At 37.7% G+C, this 19,929-nt stretch overlaps 1 protein-coding gene across 1 annotated transcript in view; it reads right to left on the reverse strand.

Moving 5' to 3' along the window:
• The window catches only part of LOC126484952 (uncharacterized), a 91,576-nt gene extending 71,886 nt beyond the window's left edge, over positions 1-19,690 (reverse strand). The window contains exons 1-5 of the mRNA XM_050108553.1: positions 19,685-19,690; positions 18,979-19,485; positions 18,523-18,903; positions 8,099-8,788; positions 3,745-3,874 (exon numbers count right to left, since the gene is read on the reverse strand). Coding sequence (XP_049964510.1) covers positions 3,745-3,874; positions 8,099-8,788; positions 18,523-18,903; positions 18,979-19,485; positions 19,685-19,690 — 1,714 coding nt within the window. The remainder of the gene's footprint in view (positions 1-3,744; positions 3,875-8,098; positions 8,789-18,522; positions 18,904-18,978; positions 19,486-19,684) is intronic.
• Positions 19,691-19,929: the final 239 nt, after the last annotated feature.

Raw genomic sequence — 19,929 nt, forward strand, 5'->3', positions numbered from 1 at the left:
CTCTTATAACTGCCATCTGGTTTCTGTACAAATTGTAAATAGCCTTTCGCTCCCTGTATTTTACTCCTGCCATCTTTAGAATTTGAAAGAGAGTATTCCAGTCAACATTGTCAAAAGCTTTCTCTAAGTCTACAAATGCTAGAAACGTAGGTTTGCCTTTCCTTAATCTTTCTTCTAAGATAAGTCGTAAGGTCAGTATTGCCTCACGTGTTCCAGTATTTCTACGGAATCCAAACTGATCTTCCCCGAGGTCAGCTTCTACTAGTTTTTCCATTCGTCTGTAAAGAATTCGTGTTAGTACTTTGCAGCTGTGGCTTATTAAACTGATTGTTCGGTAATTTTCACATCTGTCAACACCTGCTTTCTTTGGGATTGGAATTATTATATTCTTCTTGAAGTCTGAGGGTATTTCGCCTGTTTCATACATCTTGCTCACCAGTTGGTAGAGTTTTGTCAGGACTGGCTCTCCCAAGGCCGTCAGTAGTTCCAATGGAATGTTGTCTACTCCGGGGGCCTTGTTTCGACTCAGGTCCTTCAGTGCTCCGTCAAACTCTTCACGCAGTATCGTATCTCCCATTTCATCTTCATCTACATCCTCTTCCATTTCCATAATATTGTCCTGAAGTACATTGCCCTTGTATAGACCCTCTATATACTCCTTCCACCTTTCTGCTTTCCCTTCTTTGCTTAGAACTGGGTTTCCATCTGAGCTCTTGATGTTCATACATGTGGTTCTCTTATCTCCAAAGGTCTCTTTAATTTTCCTGTAGGCAGTATCTATCTTACCCCTAGTGAGATAAGCCTCTACATCCTTACATTTGTCCTCTAGCCATCCCTGCTTAGCCATTTTGCACTTCCTGTCGATCTCATTTTTGAGACGTTTGTATTCCTTTTTGCCTGCTTCATTTACTGCATTTTTATATTTTCTCCTTTCATCAATTAAATTCAATATTTCTTCTGTTACCCAAGGATTTCTACTAATCCTCTTCTTTTTACCTACTTCATCGTCTGCTACCTGCACTACTTCATCCCTCAGAGCTACCCATTCTTCTTCTACTGTATTTCTTTCCCCCATTCTTGTCAATTGTTCCCTTATGCTCTCTCTGAAACTCTGTACAACCTCTGGTTCTTTCAGTTTATCCAGGTCCCATCTCCTTAAATTCCCACCTTTTTGCAGTTTCTTCAGTTTTAATCTGCAGGTCATAACCAATAGATTGTGGTCAGAGTCCACATCTGCCCCTGGAAATGTCTTACAATTTAAAACCTGGTTCCTAAATCTCTGTCTTACCATTATATAATCTATCTGAAACCTGTTAGTATCTCCAGGCTTCTTCCATGTATACAACCTCCTTTTATGATACTTGAACCAAGTGTTAGCTATGATTAAGTTGTGCTCTGTGCAAAATTCTACCAGGCGGCTCCCTCTTTCATTTCTTAGCCCCAATCCATATTCACTTACTATGTTTCCTTCTCTCCCTTTTCCTACTACCGAATTCCAGTCACCCATGACTATTAAATTTTTGTCACCCTTCACTATCTGAATAATTTCTTTTATTTCATCATACATTTCTTCAATTTCTTCGTCATCTGCAGAGCTAGTTGGCATATAAACTTGTACTACTGTAGTGGGCATGGGCTTCATATCTATCTTGGCCACAATAATGCATTCACTGTGCTGTTTGTAGTAGCTTAACCGCATTCCTATTTTCCTATTCATTATTAAACCTACTCCTGCATTACCCTATTTGATTTTGTGTTTATAACCCTGTAGTCACCTGACCACAAGTCTTGTTCCTCCTGCCACCAAACTTCACTAATTCCCACTATATCTAACTTTAACCTATCCATTTCTCTTTTTAAATTTTCTAACCTACCTGCCCGATTAAGGGATCTGCCATTCCACGCTCCGATCCGCGGAATGCCAGTTTTCTTTCTCCTGATAACGACGTCCTCTTGAGTAGTCCCCGCCCAGAGATACGAATGGGGGACTATTTTACCTCCGGAATATTTTACCCAAGAGGACGCCATCATCATTTAACTATACAGAAAAGCTGCATGCCCTTGGGAAAAATTATGGCTGTAGTTTCCCCTTGCTTTCAGCCGTTCGCAATACCAGCACAGCAAGGCCGTTTTGGTTAGTGTTACAAAGCCAGATCAGTCAATCATCCAGACTGGTGCCCTTGCAACTACTGAAAAGGCTGCTGCCCCTCTTCAGGAACCACACGTTTGTCTGGCCTCTCAACAGATACCCCTCCGTTGTGGTTGCATCTACGGTACAGCTATCTGTATCATTGAGGCACGCAAGCCTCCCCACCAACGGCAAGGTCCATGGTTCATGGGGGGGGGGGGGGGGGTATGTAATTTACTTTGACTATTCCTTTTGTTATAGGGTGATTAATTCCAAAGTAATTGACAGCTTTGCCAAAAGTACTGTTTGCATAACAATAGCTGTTAATTTCATCATTTAAACAAATAATTCAGCCTAACCCTTGTAGTGCGAGAAGCCATTAAAAGGAACGAATTTTTTGATGTCTTGACCTAATGGAATGAAGTATGTTTCAATTGCACTTTCCATAAATTAAACATTGAACAATGTGTAATTTCAGTGCCTATTATTATATAAGGGCCCAAATTTTGGTCCCGAGACAGCCAGTCCATGGGCGAGGGGGTTTTTTTTTTTTTTTTTTTTTTTTTTTTTTTTTTTTTTTTTTTTTTTTTTTTGGTGGGTGGGGGGGGGGGGTGTTGTGAACAGTGAAAGTAAAGAACTATGATTTGCATCCGTGCAACTTTTGGCTACATCATTTACACAGTCAGTGTCAAACTTCCACTCCCCTACTTTTCAGCCATTATAGTAACGCAGTACATTGACACCGAGGACTAGCAATGAGATAATAAAGCAGGCCAATGTCACATGTGGTGCCCTGGGTGAGGACTGTATGGAAGCAGCCACTGAGTATAGGAGCAGCCGATCAGCACGCAGGTGGACACAGCTGACCGGGATAAACAAGGTGCCTTGCTGAGAGAATTACAACTTGCAGCAGCCGTGCAGATGATAAATCGAGATGACAACTGCAGCAGCAGAGCAGCAGGAGAAGAGTGAATAAGAATAAGGTAATGTCATTGAAAAATTTGTTTTATATTAAGTGATACATAATGAATGGCCTTGATGAACATGACAGGGTGATGGACAAGAATGGACAACAGGGAAGTGATGTGAAAATTGATAACGAAGATGTGAAGATTAAGTTTTTAAATGAGCAGAAAGATTTAATGGGGGTTGGTTCTGTAGATGATAGCAGTTATAAATCAGAGATGAATGTAACTTTGAATGATGGGGATGAAACTCCTATTGTAGATCGAATAATGAAAGCGCCATATATATTATATGGTGATGTGAGCGAAATGGATCAAAACAGTACTGAAATGGATGAGATTATTAAGGTTAAGGAAGATGAATCTAGTAGAGAAAGTCAGCAAGGGCAAAAGTTCATGACAGATGGAAAAGTGGATGTGATGTTAAGGCAAATTATGAGCAGTATGTGTATGATAGAAGACATTGGTAGTATGAAAGTACATATTAGTAGTATTAAAACTGACATGACTAGCTTAAAAGATGAACTGCAGAAAGAAATTACAAAGGAAATTAAGGTAGTTAGTTCTAGTCTTTCAGAATGAAATAAGAAGGTTGAGGCAATAGGGAAAGATTGTGATGAAAAGATAAAGAAAGAAGTACAGAATGCTAACGAGAAATTAACATTAATGAGTAGTAAATGTGTAAAAGAGAGAAAGAAGTTTCGTGATGACTATAGTAGGAGAGCAAAGGCTTTGTAAAAACAGTGTAAAGATTAAGCCAAAGCACCCAGGAAATTTTGTGCTGAAAACAGGGTTAAACTTGAGAACCAAATCAATCAGATTAAAAAATGACTTAGAAACAGAAGTAGAAACCAGATGTGCAGTAATGGTAGAGGAAAAACTGGTAAAAGTAAATAAAAATGTAGATTCAAAATTGACTGAAATAAAGAAAAAGGTGGAAGAGGTACAAAATCTAAAGCATAGAGAAAGTAACAGTGTGTCTGATAATTAGTTTGGTAAGCAGGATGATAGTTTTTCCAGGGAAAGGATTAATGAGGATTTGTTGTATGAAGGAGATCACATGGTTAGTAAAAAGGAAGTGTGGCATCCTATAACAACAACAAGTGTACAAGGGATACATGTTAAGTGTTTACTGGTCAGTGGTAGTGATTTGAATTGCATTTCACAGCATTTTTTGAATCCCTTAAGAACAGAGAGTATAGTACTGATGCACATTTCTGGAATAAAAATTATTGGTGCTACTGGTAAGCTATCAAAGAGTGTGAAACAGGAGTAACTATTAACTGTGGAATTGATGGGACAGCTGTTGGAGTGCAATTTCTTGGTGATTCACAATCTCAGCATTGATGTAATATTTGGAACTAATTTCTCGTGCAAATAGCAAGTAGGGGGTTCAACATTCTGTGTTGGATTCATTATGTGGTGATAATGCTTACCCCATCTGTCTGTCTCATTTTTCGGGTTTCTTGAGATGGTCAAACTCTTCTTCTATCCTATCTGTAGTTTATAAGTGAATCATAACTATTCTGTCTTCTACTTTCATGTGATTTTGTGCAGCAGGATACCTTAGTATAGAAATATTGTAGAAAATGTTTCTCTAGTGTTATCTGTCAGTATGTGTATATTATGTTGTGTTAGTTATAAGTAATGGAATCATAAGAGGATGGAAGAAAGTAAACTGGTACCACGGTTAAGGAATTTTTGTCAAAGAGGTATGGTAAACAGAAAATGAAAGGTGTCAGCATATGTGGAGGATAATTAACATGTGAAGTAATCAGCTCATGTGTGAAATTAGTATAATCTGGCGCAGCAGCAGAGGCAATATGGAGTAAAAAGCCATGATGAATACTAGGTATTAATATTAATTGTGGTATAATAGAAGTGTTTGTGTTCAGTGCAGTCAGTATATGGAGATAACTATCTACCCATAGAAGTGTGTCATGGTACAGCCTTTTCTAGCATTAAGGAATTACAACTTTAAACATAGTCGCTTGGAGTAATGTGAGTGGAAAGAGTAAGCAAGATTTGTATTCATATCGCTCCTCAGGCTACAATCTCTAGAAATTTGATAGAATACAGTGAAATAATATTTTTTCTAAGTAATAATTTTGTCTGATTAGTAATGAGAGTTAAGTTTTCCTTAGCATACAGGTCTGTTACTGTGGAGTGTTTTTCAGTATCAATTTTGCATTGGAGAAGCAGAGCAGATGTTTATTTACCAGTTAATGAAGTAATAATGAAATAATAAAATAATGAATAATGTTAGGACCTTAATGGTTAGGGAGCCTGTCTCTATAGTATAGATATTTTTTGAGAATGCACTCCACTAGCTAACGAGGTAGGAAAGGTAAGTAAAATAATGGAGCTGACAGACATGATTAATGCAAAAGATAACTGTATACAAACAAACGATGATCTACTTGTGAACTAGGCACCATTGTCTACTATGCATATTGTGCAATTCATGGCACTGCAGCTGGGAACGAGAGCTTAACAGAAAGAGTAATATTTTAGTGAGGTACAAGTCATATAATGCTGCATTTTCAGATTTATAGGTTATCTGAAAACTTCTGTTTGTGTTCTGAGAAATTATGAGCTTAAAGTGGTGATACTGGAATAATGAAAAATAATTTTGCTGATTAACTGATAACTGTGGTGCTAGGCTGATGTGAATATTCTGAAAGATCAACTATTTGGTAGCATTTTCTGAGGATTTAATTTTCTGGTTGAATGAGAATAGTGCTCATACTTGAGTAGAGAAGTGGGGCTATGATTTGGTACAATTTCCATCCCCTTAATTTTGAGTTGAGTAGTAATTAAGTTATGTGATGATGACTCTATTCTTTTTTCTTAAAGTAATGATTGATAAATCTATGCTACTGCATATCTTGAGTTTTCACTATTTTGCAAATGGGAAAGAGACCCAAATCTTTCAAAATCAATCAGTTTCAGACAGTTATGACTTACAGTAATGTTTTGTAGTCTAATTTGCACTTGATTTTAAATTTTTGCTAGTCCCCACTTTTTGTACTATAGCCAATTTTAGTGCTAATTATTATGAGATTATGAGAACTATGTACTGTATTTATTTATGAAGTAATGACTATCACTTTTCGTGTGAAACATTTTTTCCTTATACTTAAGTTAGAAATAAAAGGAAGTGTACTAAAGTAAGGCATTTTGTCTATTTTTTCATGTACTGTGGTGGAGGAGAACCACCTCCAAAGGGAACTGAAAGCAGTGCATTCCCTTACTGACTGCCACTCGGACCTGTTGAAGGCATGGACAACTTGGTGAGAAAGTGTGTAAAAGCTCACTAAAAGTGAAAATGCTTGTGAAAATTACTTAACATTGAGCAAGTGAAATTTTCGGTCTAAAAAGTGAACTGCAATGCCCAGTGTAGTTTAACTTTTTTGCAACGCATGAGGATCTGTTTTTTAAGCAAGACAGGACTGACATAAAGTGATATGAATCTTAGAATGTAATCTGTGTTTACCCAAAAAGTACATCACTTTTGATGACAATGGTTAATTCTAATTGAAAGTGTAACTTGTGGATATTTTGTGACATTGTACAATATACCATATGTAAATATTTTGCATGGGAATTTTCATATGGCCAGTTCATATACACTGGAATTTGAAAAACATATGTACCATAGTTTTTGATAAGATTTCTTACATAATATTTTTATGTAGATTGTTAAAACCAATTTCTGGTATCACTTGCAGTCACTTAATTGCCCACTTAGCTATTTGCAATTTCTATCTAGTCCAATGTGGCGATGATGTGATGAAGCAAGCTGGGATATTTTTATTTCCCCTCTTGTTTTGCCACCTGCCTCCTTAAATTGGTTTTTTCACTTTTAACTAATTACCATTAACACACATGAGTATAATTTGCATTTTCATAAAAGAGGAAGGTTGGCCCTCAGTTTTAAAAAATATAACACAACATCTAATTCTGTGCTTAGTTTTTGGTATGTAATTGATTTTCTAATTTACTTTGACTACTCCTTTTGTTATAGGGTGAAATCAGTAATTGTTTTGTAACTTAAATTCTATTGTTGATTTATAAACAATTATAAATTCTGTACTAATTATAAACATTGGAGGAACAACTAACAGTATTCTTAAAGGATCTATCTGGCTCTATTTGAAAACATGTTAGCAAAGACAGCCCTTAATTAATTCCAAAGAAATTAATAGTTTTACCAAAAGTACTGTTTGCATAACGATAGCTGTTAATTTCATCATTTAAACAAATAATTCCGCCTAACCCTTGTAGTGGAAGAAGCTGTTAAAAGGAATGAATTTTTTGATGTATTAACTTAATGGAATGAAGTATGTTTCAATTGCAGTTTCCATAAATTAACCATTGAACAATGTGTACTTTCAGTGCCTATTATTATATAAGGGCCCAATATTATAGCAATGAGATAATAAAGCAGGCAAACGTCACAAACATGCACCAGATGGTGGCTTGTGGAGTACGTAACATAGATGAGAAATTTGAAATCCCTGGATATTAAAAAACAAAGTAAAATAATACTTATTAGCTACTCCTACAATTTATCAGAATATTCAGGCTTTGAGATCTAAATTTCAGTTGACTTCTATGTTCATATCAAGCAGTTTATTAGTTTTTTCAGTATATTGACAGGTGATAGTTTTCTCTGAAATCAGTGAAGTTGTGTAAATGTTTAGTATGAAGTAATTTGTAAAACAGTAGCCAAGTACTATAAGAGGAAGAACAATATCCTTTTTTCAGAGTAGTTGCTTGCACATTATTCAAATGTAATTTTATTCCACATCACTTCAAGTTGTTTGTTTTAATACTTTTGATGTTCTACTTGTATGGAGCACACTATAAACAATTAATAAAATTTTACTTCTGTTCAACATTGGTATAAAGATGACATATTTTTCAAACAAAAAAAAGTAATAGTTTAATAGAAAGCAGCTGTGGCAAAACAATTTCCACCACCATAAAATTTATTTCTTACCTGTAGTATGAAAGCTCCTCTGTTTGTGTCCACAGTTTTGAAAGTAGATGACTGGCTGACGGATATGGATGTTATATTAAGTGAAGATAAAATTTCATCCAACACTTTTCCATCAGGTGATCTTAATCCATTGATGGCTGCTATTACTTTATGACTATGTTGACCAGTGATCTTATTTGAAAAAGTTTCTAATCCTGCAGCTAATGTCATCATTCTCACCCGTGAATTGCAGGTATCCAATAAAATGGCTCCTATTTCAATATTTCCGCCTAAAGTCTTTTTCAAATTACCATTAACTTTTTGTAGTGCCCACAGAAATGCTTCTAGTTGTCTCACTGCCTCAGTATCAACTGGTGCATCCTGTCTGCATTGAATAAGTGAATCAGCATCAGTGCCATTATGAACAGGAAGTACAAATGCAATATACATATTATTCTGTGACTTGAGAAGTATTGTATAGTCTTTCTCTTCCATATACGTCTGAGTCACAAGTTTCCTTGCCTCCACCTTGTGTACATTTTGAGCATAAACACTGTAGTGTCTCCCTGAGTCTCCACGGTCAAGTCTGATTTGAGAACATATACTGCAGTCTTGTTCACCATTCTCATCCACAGGACAAGCAACAATTAAGTTAGGCAGAATCTCTTCATTTACTAAATGTGCACCACTGGCTGAGTTGAACAACATGACCTGTGATGGGAATAAACATAAAGTTAATAAGATTTTTTTGTGTGTACCACACACTGTAGTAAAATTAAGCTCTTAGTCTACAGTGGAAAAGAAAATACTCACAGATATTAAATACTATTAGGAGAGAAAACCACTTATCAGATAGAACAGGGATTTTCAAACTGTGCGTCGTGGCTCCCTGGGGCATTGCAGCCTTACAGGAGGGGCATCATGATAGATTCTTCAAAATAATGATTTGGTTTATTTGGTGTCCAAGCAAAGTAAAGCATGTGGGCTATGGCAGTTGAATCGTTCTAAGTAACTTGTTTCTTTCGATTCAGCAACAATCAGGTTGAAGGCTAGTTTTATCAGCTGCAGGTCTTTTCAATTGTTGTTTGCCTTCTATGAAATTTGTTTCTCTGTCAGTATGGACAATTTTTTCAGTGTAAGTATAAATCATGACATTTCAAGAGTATGCTGCAGTTATAAATCATGACATTTCAAGTGTATGCTGCAGTTGTAAAGACATAAATAGAAAAAAAAAAAATGCAGGAATTACAGTTACTTGAAATTCAATTTTATGTGTACTACTGCTGGAAATGAAAAAGTCCACTGTGTGCCACTTGTTTCAAAGTTACAGCTACAGAAAAATCTTCCTAGTAAAATTAAATGAAATTTGTAGTCGAATCATGATAGTTAGATAAACGAATCATGGGAATATTTTTCCCACAAGTTGAAAGAAATGCTATGAAAAATATTTTATCCAAACAAGCTACAATTTCTACAAAGTCTTTTGTACAAAGTTGCCAACCATGTAGCCAAAAGCAAGGAGCCAAGCAGGAAACAGGGTTCCCGTGTCCCAGTATTGTAGGGATTGTCCCTACTTTTCTATAATTGACCCACGTCCCCACACAAGTATGACAGGACACCTTCAAGTTCCTACTTTCCTTTTTTTGGTATCATACAGCATACTTTTGAATTTCATATTCTTCAGTTTATGATCTTTCTCTTGGAAGCCAAACAAAAAATGTGTAAAATACACAAGAGAGTAACAAAACAATGAGTTTAAAAGTCAACTGTTTGCTGCTCCATTTTCATAATAATGTTGAAGAGTTAGTTGTATTTATGGAGTGACTGACTGAAGGACTACTGACATTTATATTGTCACTGTTCTGTAAGAGCAAAAAATTATCAGAACAGTATTATGGTTATTAGAGGGTTTTCCAAAGTCCAAAATGCTGAGTAGATTAAGTGGAATGGCGAATAGCAGTGGAAGTGAGTGTAGTGATGACAATTATGAATCTATAAGCTCCAGCCCCAGCCCATTGCTTTTCAACAATGTATAAGGTAAATACTGTTAAGTTTTAAATATGTTAAATTTCGAGTGGGGTTTTTGTAGTTTAGTTTTGGTGTGAGAATAAGAACTGATGACAGTTAGTAAGAATTGCACATTTCATATACTAAGTGCTACCTTTTGTTTGAAATGTCCCAACATTTGACTTGCCAAAGGTGGCAGTGCCCCGAATTTTGACCTGCCAAAGGCAGCAACTACAGTGGAAGACATTTCATCAGTTGTTCTGGACATGGCATCTGTTTATGACAGGTGAGTCAGCTGCCATGCAACTAGCCTGTGTGCTTTTGTCAGATAATACTAATAGTCCTTGAATACTTGGTAGAGGTGACACACACAGCTGGTTGAAAAATTCAAAGATTAGTGGTGAATCTGTTTTTGACAGTGATGCACATCTAATTAGTCACATACAGTTTATATGTGGCAACATACAATGAAGTGCCAAAGTAACTGGTATAGGCAAGCATTTTCAAATACAGAGGTACTTAAAGAGGCATAATAAAGTGATGAGGTCGGCAGCGCCTATACAAGACAGTGCAGTTGTTAGATTGCTTACTGCTGCTACAGTGGCAGATTATCATGATTTAAGTGAGTTTGACTGTGGTGTTACAGTTGGTGCATGAACAATGGGACCCAACATCTCCAAGGTAGCGATAAAGTGAGAATTTTCCCATACGACCACTTCATGAGTGTATCATGAATATCAGGAATCTGGTAAAATATCAAATCACCAACATCACTGCAACCAGGACAAGATCCTGCAAGAATGGGACCAACAACGACTGAAGAGAATCATTCATGACAGAAGTGCAATCCTTCCACAGATTGCTGCATATTTCAATGCTGGGAAATCAACACGTCATCCCGTGAACCATCAATCAAACATCACTGATATGGGCTTTCAGAGCCAAAGGCCACTCATGTACCCTTGATGACTGCATGACACAAAGCTTTATGCCTTTCCTTGGTCTGTCAGCACTGACATTGGACTGTTGATGACTGGACACAAGATGCCTGGTCGGCGGAGTCTTGTTTCAAATTGTATCAGGCGGGTGGAAGTGTATGGGTACGGAGACAACCTCATCAATCCATGTCGCAAGGGACTGTTGAAGCTGGTGGGGGTTCTGTAATGGTGTGGGACATTATAATGAAACAGCCTCCCCAAAATTGTTATGAACTGTCTGATACAACCTTTTTATATGCATTCGTGTATTTATCGTATGATTCAGCCCTTCCTAAGGTCTTTTATGTGTATTTTTATAGGTGTCATTCAGTTCAGTTTGCCCAAAAAATGTATTCTTCTTTGTAAATACATACAGAATATTCTGGAATGATGTACATTCTCATGATTGTTAATAGATTGTTGTCATTAACAAAAAATATGTATATATGCCAAATTAAATCTTATATCATGAAACTGAAGTAATAAATGTTTAGCAACAAATATTAAGAGGCTGTGGAAATGTTAGCATAAATAACTAACACCTCTAATTACCACAATTGCAATTTGTAAATTTGCTAACACAGAAACCTCATAACAATTCAAATGAAAATAACAATCATTATCCAGTGATGTAATTTCATTCGTTATTCATTTTTACATAATCCATTGTAATTAATGTTGCTTGTAAATTATGCAGATATTTACTTCTTGTTAGTTGCACCACTCAAATTTACAAAATTCTGGTATTTGAGAAAATCATGTGTGTATTTAATTTATGTAATCTGGTGAAGCATGATGTGTATACTTCGAACAAGCCTTAGCAATAAAATTCATACAGTCACTAATTACGAAATTAAAGTAAAATCAAAATAATTGTTGAAATCAGACTGTACATTAATTCTCACACATGAAACCAAGATGATGATAAAAAATATCAAGTTATTTGACATTATATTTTATAACCTGTACAAAAGTAACAGCAGTTACTTTAGATGAAATAGTTTTTAATTGTAAGTTATGTTTTGTAATAAATAAACAATGGTAGCAATTGTTAAAATGGTATTTAAAGCAACACAGTGAGGTTGTAAAGTAACTCAGTTTTGTCAGTTGTTTCGCACTTACGTCAGTTCTGTCGATCAGCTGATGTCAGTAAATAATTTGTCAAGCTTGAAATTTTCATGATGTTCTCATTATTCACAGCATCCACAACATCGATGAACCACAGGCCAACACAAGTTAAGTAGTAACATTTAAAAGATTGTTACAACGTGTGCAATTGGAGTGCTATGGGACCCTTGATATGTCAAGATATGACCCTGACAGATGACACGTACATAAGCATCCTATGTGATTACCTGCATCAATTCATGTCAATTGCACATTCTGACAGACTTGGGCAACTCCAGCAGGATAGTGAGACATCCCATACATCCAGAATTGCTATGGAGTGGCTCCAGGAACACTCTTCTGAGTTTAAATACTTCCACTGGCCACCAAACTCCCCAGACATGAACATTATGGAGCATATCTGGGACCCCTTGCAACGTGCTGTTCAGAAGAGATCTCCACCCTCTCATACTCTTATGGATTTATGGGCAGTCCTGCAGGATTCATGATGTCAATTCCCTCCATGACTTCGGACATTAGTTGAGTCATGCCAAGTTGTGTTGTGGCACTTCTAGAGCCTGCGGGGGCCCTACATAATATTAGGCAGGTGTACCAGTTCCTTTGGCTCTTCAGTGTATTTCATGGACATCATCTTTTCCGCAGGAAAATAACTCTTAGAAAAAAAGAAACAGCCTTATTTCAAATATTACACTCTTTTACTGGAAAAACTGATTACGTGTGTGTACAGATGGAGGTCACAGTATGCTCTGGTTGTTACATTGCATTACAAGCTCTGGTCTGTACAGAGGCTTGTAATCTATTTGGACACACTGTTTTATTCACCAAGAAGCACTGGCATCAAAAAGCTTGAGCCCTGTCATTCATTAGGTTTTTCAATCAGTGATCAAAAACATAAACTTCTTTAAAAGTTAGCATGTTAAGTCAAGGTGTTTTTGACATGAGGGTTGAGCCCAGTTCCACTATTTATATCAGTAACTCTTGCTGGCTTTCAGGTGGGTAAGTCTTCAAAAAGCTGTATGAACTCAGCAATGAATTTTATTCTTATCTTGTTCAAGATGAGTTCTGCAAAATTTGTAGACAGTGACTTTGTTTCAAAGCAGGCATATCTTTGTGACATATTCGAAAAAAATCAACTGATTCAATGTATCCCTTCAAAGTAATGAAATGAACATTCTGCACCTGCCAGGCAAAATTTCAGCCTTCAGAAACAAACTACTATTGAGGAAGAAAAGGTTGGATGATAAAGATGCACATTACATTTTTCCTACTTTTTACTCTGTTTTAGAAGATAGTGACATTGACTTAGTGAAAAATAAAAGTCTGTGTCTGGAGATCATTTAACTAAACTCAGTGGGAAGGCTAGTGGGCAGGACATTTCTCATTTCAAGGAATGAGGAGAGGTAATCGAAATCCTGACGGAGAATGTAATTCAGTTGAAGGCGTTAACTACAAACAAATCCGGGGTATGGTTGTGGGCAATCCCATGACACCATCCTATATAAACCTATTCAAGGGCCATCTAGAGGAATCCTTCCTAAGAACCCAGAATCCTAAACCCCTCACCGGGTTCAGATTCATTGATGACATCTTTGCTATCTGGATCAAAGGTGAGGACACCACATCCACATTCCTCCAGAACCTCAACAATTTATCCCTCATTTGCTTCACCTAGTCCTATTCAACCCAACAAGCCACATTTCTAGATGTTGACCTCCACCTCAAAGATTGCTACATCAGTACTTCTGTCCATATCAAACCTACTAACCACCACCAATATCTCCACTTCGACAGCTGCCACCCCTCCATACAGCCTAGATACCCATGGTCATCGCATCTGCAGTGACGAGCAGTCCCTCTTGAAATATACTGAGTGTCTCACTGAAGCCTTCACAGACCATAATTATCCTCCCAATCTTGTACAAAACCAAATCTCCCAAGCCTTATCTTTCCAGTCTCCCACCACCTCTCGATGTCCCACTGTCCGGCCACAGAGGAGTATTCCCCTTGTAACACAGTACCACTCAGGACTGGAGCAACTAAATTACATTCTCTGCCATGGTTTCTCCATTACCTCTCATTGTGCCCTGAAATGAGATATATCCTGCCCACTGTCCTTCCCATTCCTCCCACACTGTATTCTGCCATCCACCGAACCTACACAATATACTCGTCCATCATCACACAACCCCTGCTCCCAATACCTTACCTCATGGATCATACCCCTTAACAGACCTAGATGCAATACCTGTCCCATACATACTCCCACCACCACCTACTCCAGTCCGGTCACTAACATCACCTATCCCCTCAAAGGCAGGGCTACCTGTGAAAACAAGTTAAGCTGCAACCACTGTGCTGCATTATATGTGGGAATGACAACCAGCAAGCTGTCTGACTGCATGAATGGCCACCGACTAACTGTGGCCAAGAAACAAGTGGACCACCCTGTTACTGAACATGCTGCCAAACATGGTATCCTTCATTTCAACGACTGCTTCACATCCTGTCCCATATGGATCCTTCCCACCAACTTTAGCTTTTCTGAACACCAACTTTTCTTAATTGCACAGGTGGGAACATTCCCTGCAATACATCCTACATTCCCATAACCCTCCTGGCCCCAAACTTTGTTAGTCACTGTCGTCACCCATCCACCCACTTCCCTGTTTCCATTCCAGCACTACACAGCCGTCTTTCCACCACCACACCTAGTCTTTTTATTTCTCTCCTTTTCTGCTACTTCCTCCCCCTTACCCATCTCTCCCCTGCCCTACCTCTAACCTGCTGTACTTCACTGTCTGTCACCCCCACCATACTCTCCCTCCCACTCCCCACCCCAGCCTCTCCCTTACCCCCACCCAGTCGCCATTCCCATCATGCACTGGTGCTGCTGCTTGCACTGTGGTTTCAGTTGCCTGAGACTGCAGTCACGTGTGTGAGTTGCATTTGCATGAGTGTGTGTGTGTGTGTGTGTACGTATGTGTGTCTGTTGTTGATGAAGACCTTAATGATTGAAAGCTATAATTGTGAGAGTCTTTTTGTTGTGCCTATCTGTGATCAGCATCTCCGCTATATGAAGAGTAGCAAGTTTCCTTCTCGTAATATTGTTATGTCAACTACTCTTGTTCATTTTATTTTAATTGCATCACACATATATAGCTAGTCTTTTCTAATGCTGTAACCTCATTTGGATGAGTAATAGTTTCAGATGGGGTGGATGAGGTATGAGAAAGACACCAAAATTAGTTACTCTTGTTCATTTTTTAAAACTGATTTTAATTTACCCAAACTTCAAGTCAGACTTCATAAGCAAAAGGAGCTTGGGTTTATATTCTGGTTGAGGGAGCCATGAATGCATAAAGTTTGAAACCCACTGATATAGAAGAAGTATGGAGAAGCAAGTTCTTGATTGCAGCTCAGCTTCCAACTAGTTGCATAGGATAATGTTTCTCTCACTTGACCCTCTCACTCTCTCTCTCTCTCACTCCATCTCTCTCACACTATCTCTCTCTCTCTCTCTCTCTCTCTCTTTCTCTCTTTCTCTCTCTCTTCCTGTCACATCATCAGTATTCTTACTTTTGTAGAAATGACCAGCAGACTGTCATATGCTTACTTTGCAGCAAGCACTGCACAGCTTTTGTGCTGATCACAAACCAACTGTCCATTGTAATGAAGGGTCACTGTGACCAAGAGTAAGATTGACCAGTTGGTGGGAGAACTTAAGGTGTACAAAATGTGATTAAACCCTACATCTAATTCACATCCTATGTCATATGCACTCTTCTATTTAACACTTGCATTTCTCAATTGCACAGAAGGGAAATGCCTCTTAAACATATTTTTTGTCCTTGCCCCCTTGCTCCTCTTTGAGTACTAGGCTCCATAACCAACAATTCGTGTCCTACACCTGATACTGCCCCTTCCCCAGTTTCCAAGGATACCTTGATAATTTTCATAGGTGTAAACTGTTCTGGATTTCATGATGTATTATTACTCAGCTGTAGAGAAAATCCCATACTTTACAGTAAATTTCAGTTTTACAATGTGGGCATCTTCAGCTGTCCTATATATAAATCTCTAAATAATTCCTGGATTACGGTAAGTACTTGCATAGAAATTGACATTAGTTGTCCTTCATTTATCCATTCTTTGTTTCAGAAACATTGATAACATTGTAAATGTGCCTGGATAAAACTGAAGGACAGCCATTTATTTCAGTCCTTGTTGTCACTCTAGTTCCTCCTCTACAGTATCTTTGCACATATTCCTGCCCCTTACGATAATTATATTGCTAGTGTAATTCCACATCCCACTATTCTTTTTGAGTTTTTTCTATCATTATGGATCCTTTACTGCTTTAACATTGCTTTCTCAATAGTCTTTATCCACATTCTACACCTCACTCTCCAACTCCTTCCCAACATAAGTGTGGGCAATGTATCACTGTCTTTGTACAGGACTATTACAAATGATTGAAGCGATTTCATAAATTCATTGTAGCTCCATTCATTGACATATGGTCACAACACACTACAGATACCTAGAAAAACTCATAAAGTTTTGTTCGGCTGAAGCCGCACTTCAGGTTTCTGCCGCCAGAGCGCTCGAGAGCGCAGTGAGACAAAATGGTGACAGGAGCCGAGAAAGCGTATGTTGTGCTTGAAATGCACTCACATCAGTCAGTCATAACAGTGCAACGACACTTCAGGACGAAGTTAAACAAAGATCCACCAACTGCTAACTCCATTTGGCGATGGTATGCACAGTTTAAAGCTTCTGGATGCCTCTGTAAGGGGAAATCAACGGGTCGGCCTACAGTGAGTGAAGAAACGGTTGAACGCGTGCAGGCAAGTTTCACGCGTAGCCCGCTGAAGTCGATGAATAAAGCAAGCAGGGAGCTAAACGTACCACAGCCGACGGTTTGGAAAATCTTACAGAAAAGGCTAAAGCAGAAGCCTTACCATTTACAATTGCTACAAGCCCTGACATCCGATGACAAAGTCAAACGCTTTGAATTTTCGGCACGGTTGCAACAGCTCATGGAAGAGGATGCATTCAGTGCAAAACTTGTTTTCAGTGATGAAGCAACATTTTTTCTTAATGGTGAAGTGAACAGACACAATGTGCGAATCTGGGCAGTAGAGAATCCTCACGCATTCGTGCAGCAAATTCGCAATTCGCCAAAAGTTAACGTGTTTTGCGCAATCTCACGGTTTAAAGTTTACGGCCCCTTTTTCTTCTGTGAAACAAACGTTACAGGACACGTGTATCTGGACATGCAGGAAAATTGGCTCATGCCACAACTGGAGACAGACAGTGCCGACTTCATCTTTCAACAGGATGGTGCTCCACCGCACTTCCATCATGATGTTTGGCATTTCTTAAACAGGAGATTGGAAAACTGATGGATCGGTCGTGGTGGAGATCATGATCAGCAATTCATGTCATGGCCTCCACGCTCTCCCGACTTAACCCCATGCGATTTCTTTCTGTGGGGTTATGTGAAAGATTCAGTGTTTAAACCTCCTCTACCAAGAAACATGCCAGAACTGCGAGCTCGCATCAACGATGCTTTCGAACTCATTGATGGGAACATGCTGCGCCGAGTGTGGGAGGAACTTGATTATCGGCTTGATGTCTGCCGAATCACTAAAGGGGCACATATCGAACATTTGTGAATGCCTAAAAAAACTTTATGAGTTTTTGTATGTGTGTGCAAAGCATTGTGAAAATATCTCAAATAATAAAGTTATTGTAGAGCTGTGAAATCGCTTCAATCATTTGTAATAACCCTGTATATATACTCATTTATTGAAATGATCCCTGATTGCATATTCCTTTTCCCCTACCCTGCTCTCCCTCCTCCTTCTTGTCTATGATTCCATGCATTAAGCTTACCAACCTGACTTTAGCCAGCCGTCTATCCTATCTGGAATGCATAATCTGTAGATGATGTTTGCCTGGCTGGGGTGGCAGGTGGGTTGGGATGTCAAATGTACATGTTTGATTTGATCACGTATACAAGTTCAGATGTTAAGCTGCAGTCATCAACAGAATATATATGTGCCTTGCAGGTAAGTGTCAACTTTTTCTCATTCTATGCCTATATTATTTTTCTACACTTATGATAATGTTATTACTTCAGGCAAACAGTAGTGATAAAAGAAAGACTATTACAAAATACTTTAAGCAATCAATCAGTTGCTTTCTCTCTACAGAAATATACGATTTTTAGAAACCATATGTGTCTTAAGTAGAAACTGAAAAAGCTGAAGAGAAATGAGTGTAAAAAATGTTTATAAAGTTTATGACTATTTACTTGTTGTAAATCACCTTGGTTAACTCAACAGAATCATTTTTCTGTAAGGAATTCTGGTACTTCACAAGCACAAATGTGTGAAACTTTCTTTGTTCTTCCTCAGTTTCACTTTGATTGAACACTGCAGAGTTCTTTAGGACTGGCTCAAAATAATTTTCCAAGAACACATTTCTTCCAAGATCCATCATTTCTGGGCAGAAGTCGTCATTTTTATTGAAACATGCAGATTTCCAGGCCTGTTCTAGAGCTTGAGCAAATACAAGGACTGTGTAGCTGGAAGAAAGTACAGCTCTTGTTCGTAATGCAATATGTAGTGAGTCCTCTGTTGTATTATGTATCTGCTGAAGGTACTGGAAAAGCCATCTGTCCTTCTGTGTGCGTGTCTGTGACAAATTCTGAAACACATAATAACTTCAGAAAGAAATTAAACTTAATAGCTGCAAATATGAATCATTGCTTTTGACATTTACCTTCACATGAGCTTTTCTATTTTCCCAGTAGTCCTCAAATGCTGGCACATAATCAGGTAATAATGTCACAGAGTAGACATCAAAAGAAGTTTCATTTATTAAGGATAAATCTTCATGCGTTAGAAGGTCAGAAAAAATGAATTTATTCTTCTTTTGCTTGCTATCAATAACATGTGACAGGTTTCCAGAGTGTAGATACGTATGGAAATCTTTCAAAAAAGAGTAATAGTCGGAGAAACTCATAAGAACCACTACGGGAAGCTGCAGCTTTAGGACAGACAACATAGACCCATAAAGCTGCTGATTTTTTGTAACAGTTTGTCTATCAATGTCACTGTTTCCTGTTTGAGGTGCAGTGTGATATTCCTGGGCAGAGACTATGCAGAAGTCATCACTCATTGTTGTTAAGCTGATAAATGTATGCAGAACATTTTTACTGTAGTCATCAGTACCATGCACAACCATCACATGATTCCATTTCAAATGTTTCACCATTGCTGCAATAGCCTGTAAAAAACAGAAGATTTAATACAATGCCTAACTGATAAATAAGTTGCAAAAATATGTAAAAAATTTTAATTTTGATTTTGCCCTATATATATTCTAATAAGTTACATGTATATAACTTGTGGCCAGAAAGGTACCAACATAAAGATTTTAAAAAAATTATCAAGAGTATAGTATACATAATATGTTTATCATTTACAGGCATCATTATAACTGGAATGTTAGTTTAAAATAAGTAATGATTAGACAAAATTAACAGAAAAACCATAACACGTGAAAGTAAATCATATTGTGGCAGCAACATATTAATGGTAACAAAAGTCTTTTGTGCTAAATTAATAATGGTGAAGTCTTATTACAATTATTGATATTCTTGAATGATTTAGAATCATACATTATGGATATAATAAACCACAATTTTATAAAAAAGGTACATACTTGAGT

This window comes from Schistocerca serialis, chromosome 6, assembly GCF_023864345.2.
Source record: "Schistocerca serialis cubense isolate TAMUIC-IGC-003099 chromosome 6, iqSchSeri2.2, whole genome shotgun sequence".
Taxonomy (NCBI): domain Eukaryota; kingdom Metazoa; phylum Arthropoda; class Insecta; order Orthoptera; family Acrididae; genus Schistocerca; species Schistocerca serialis.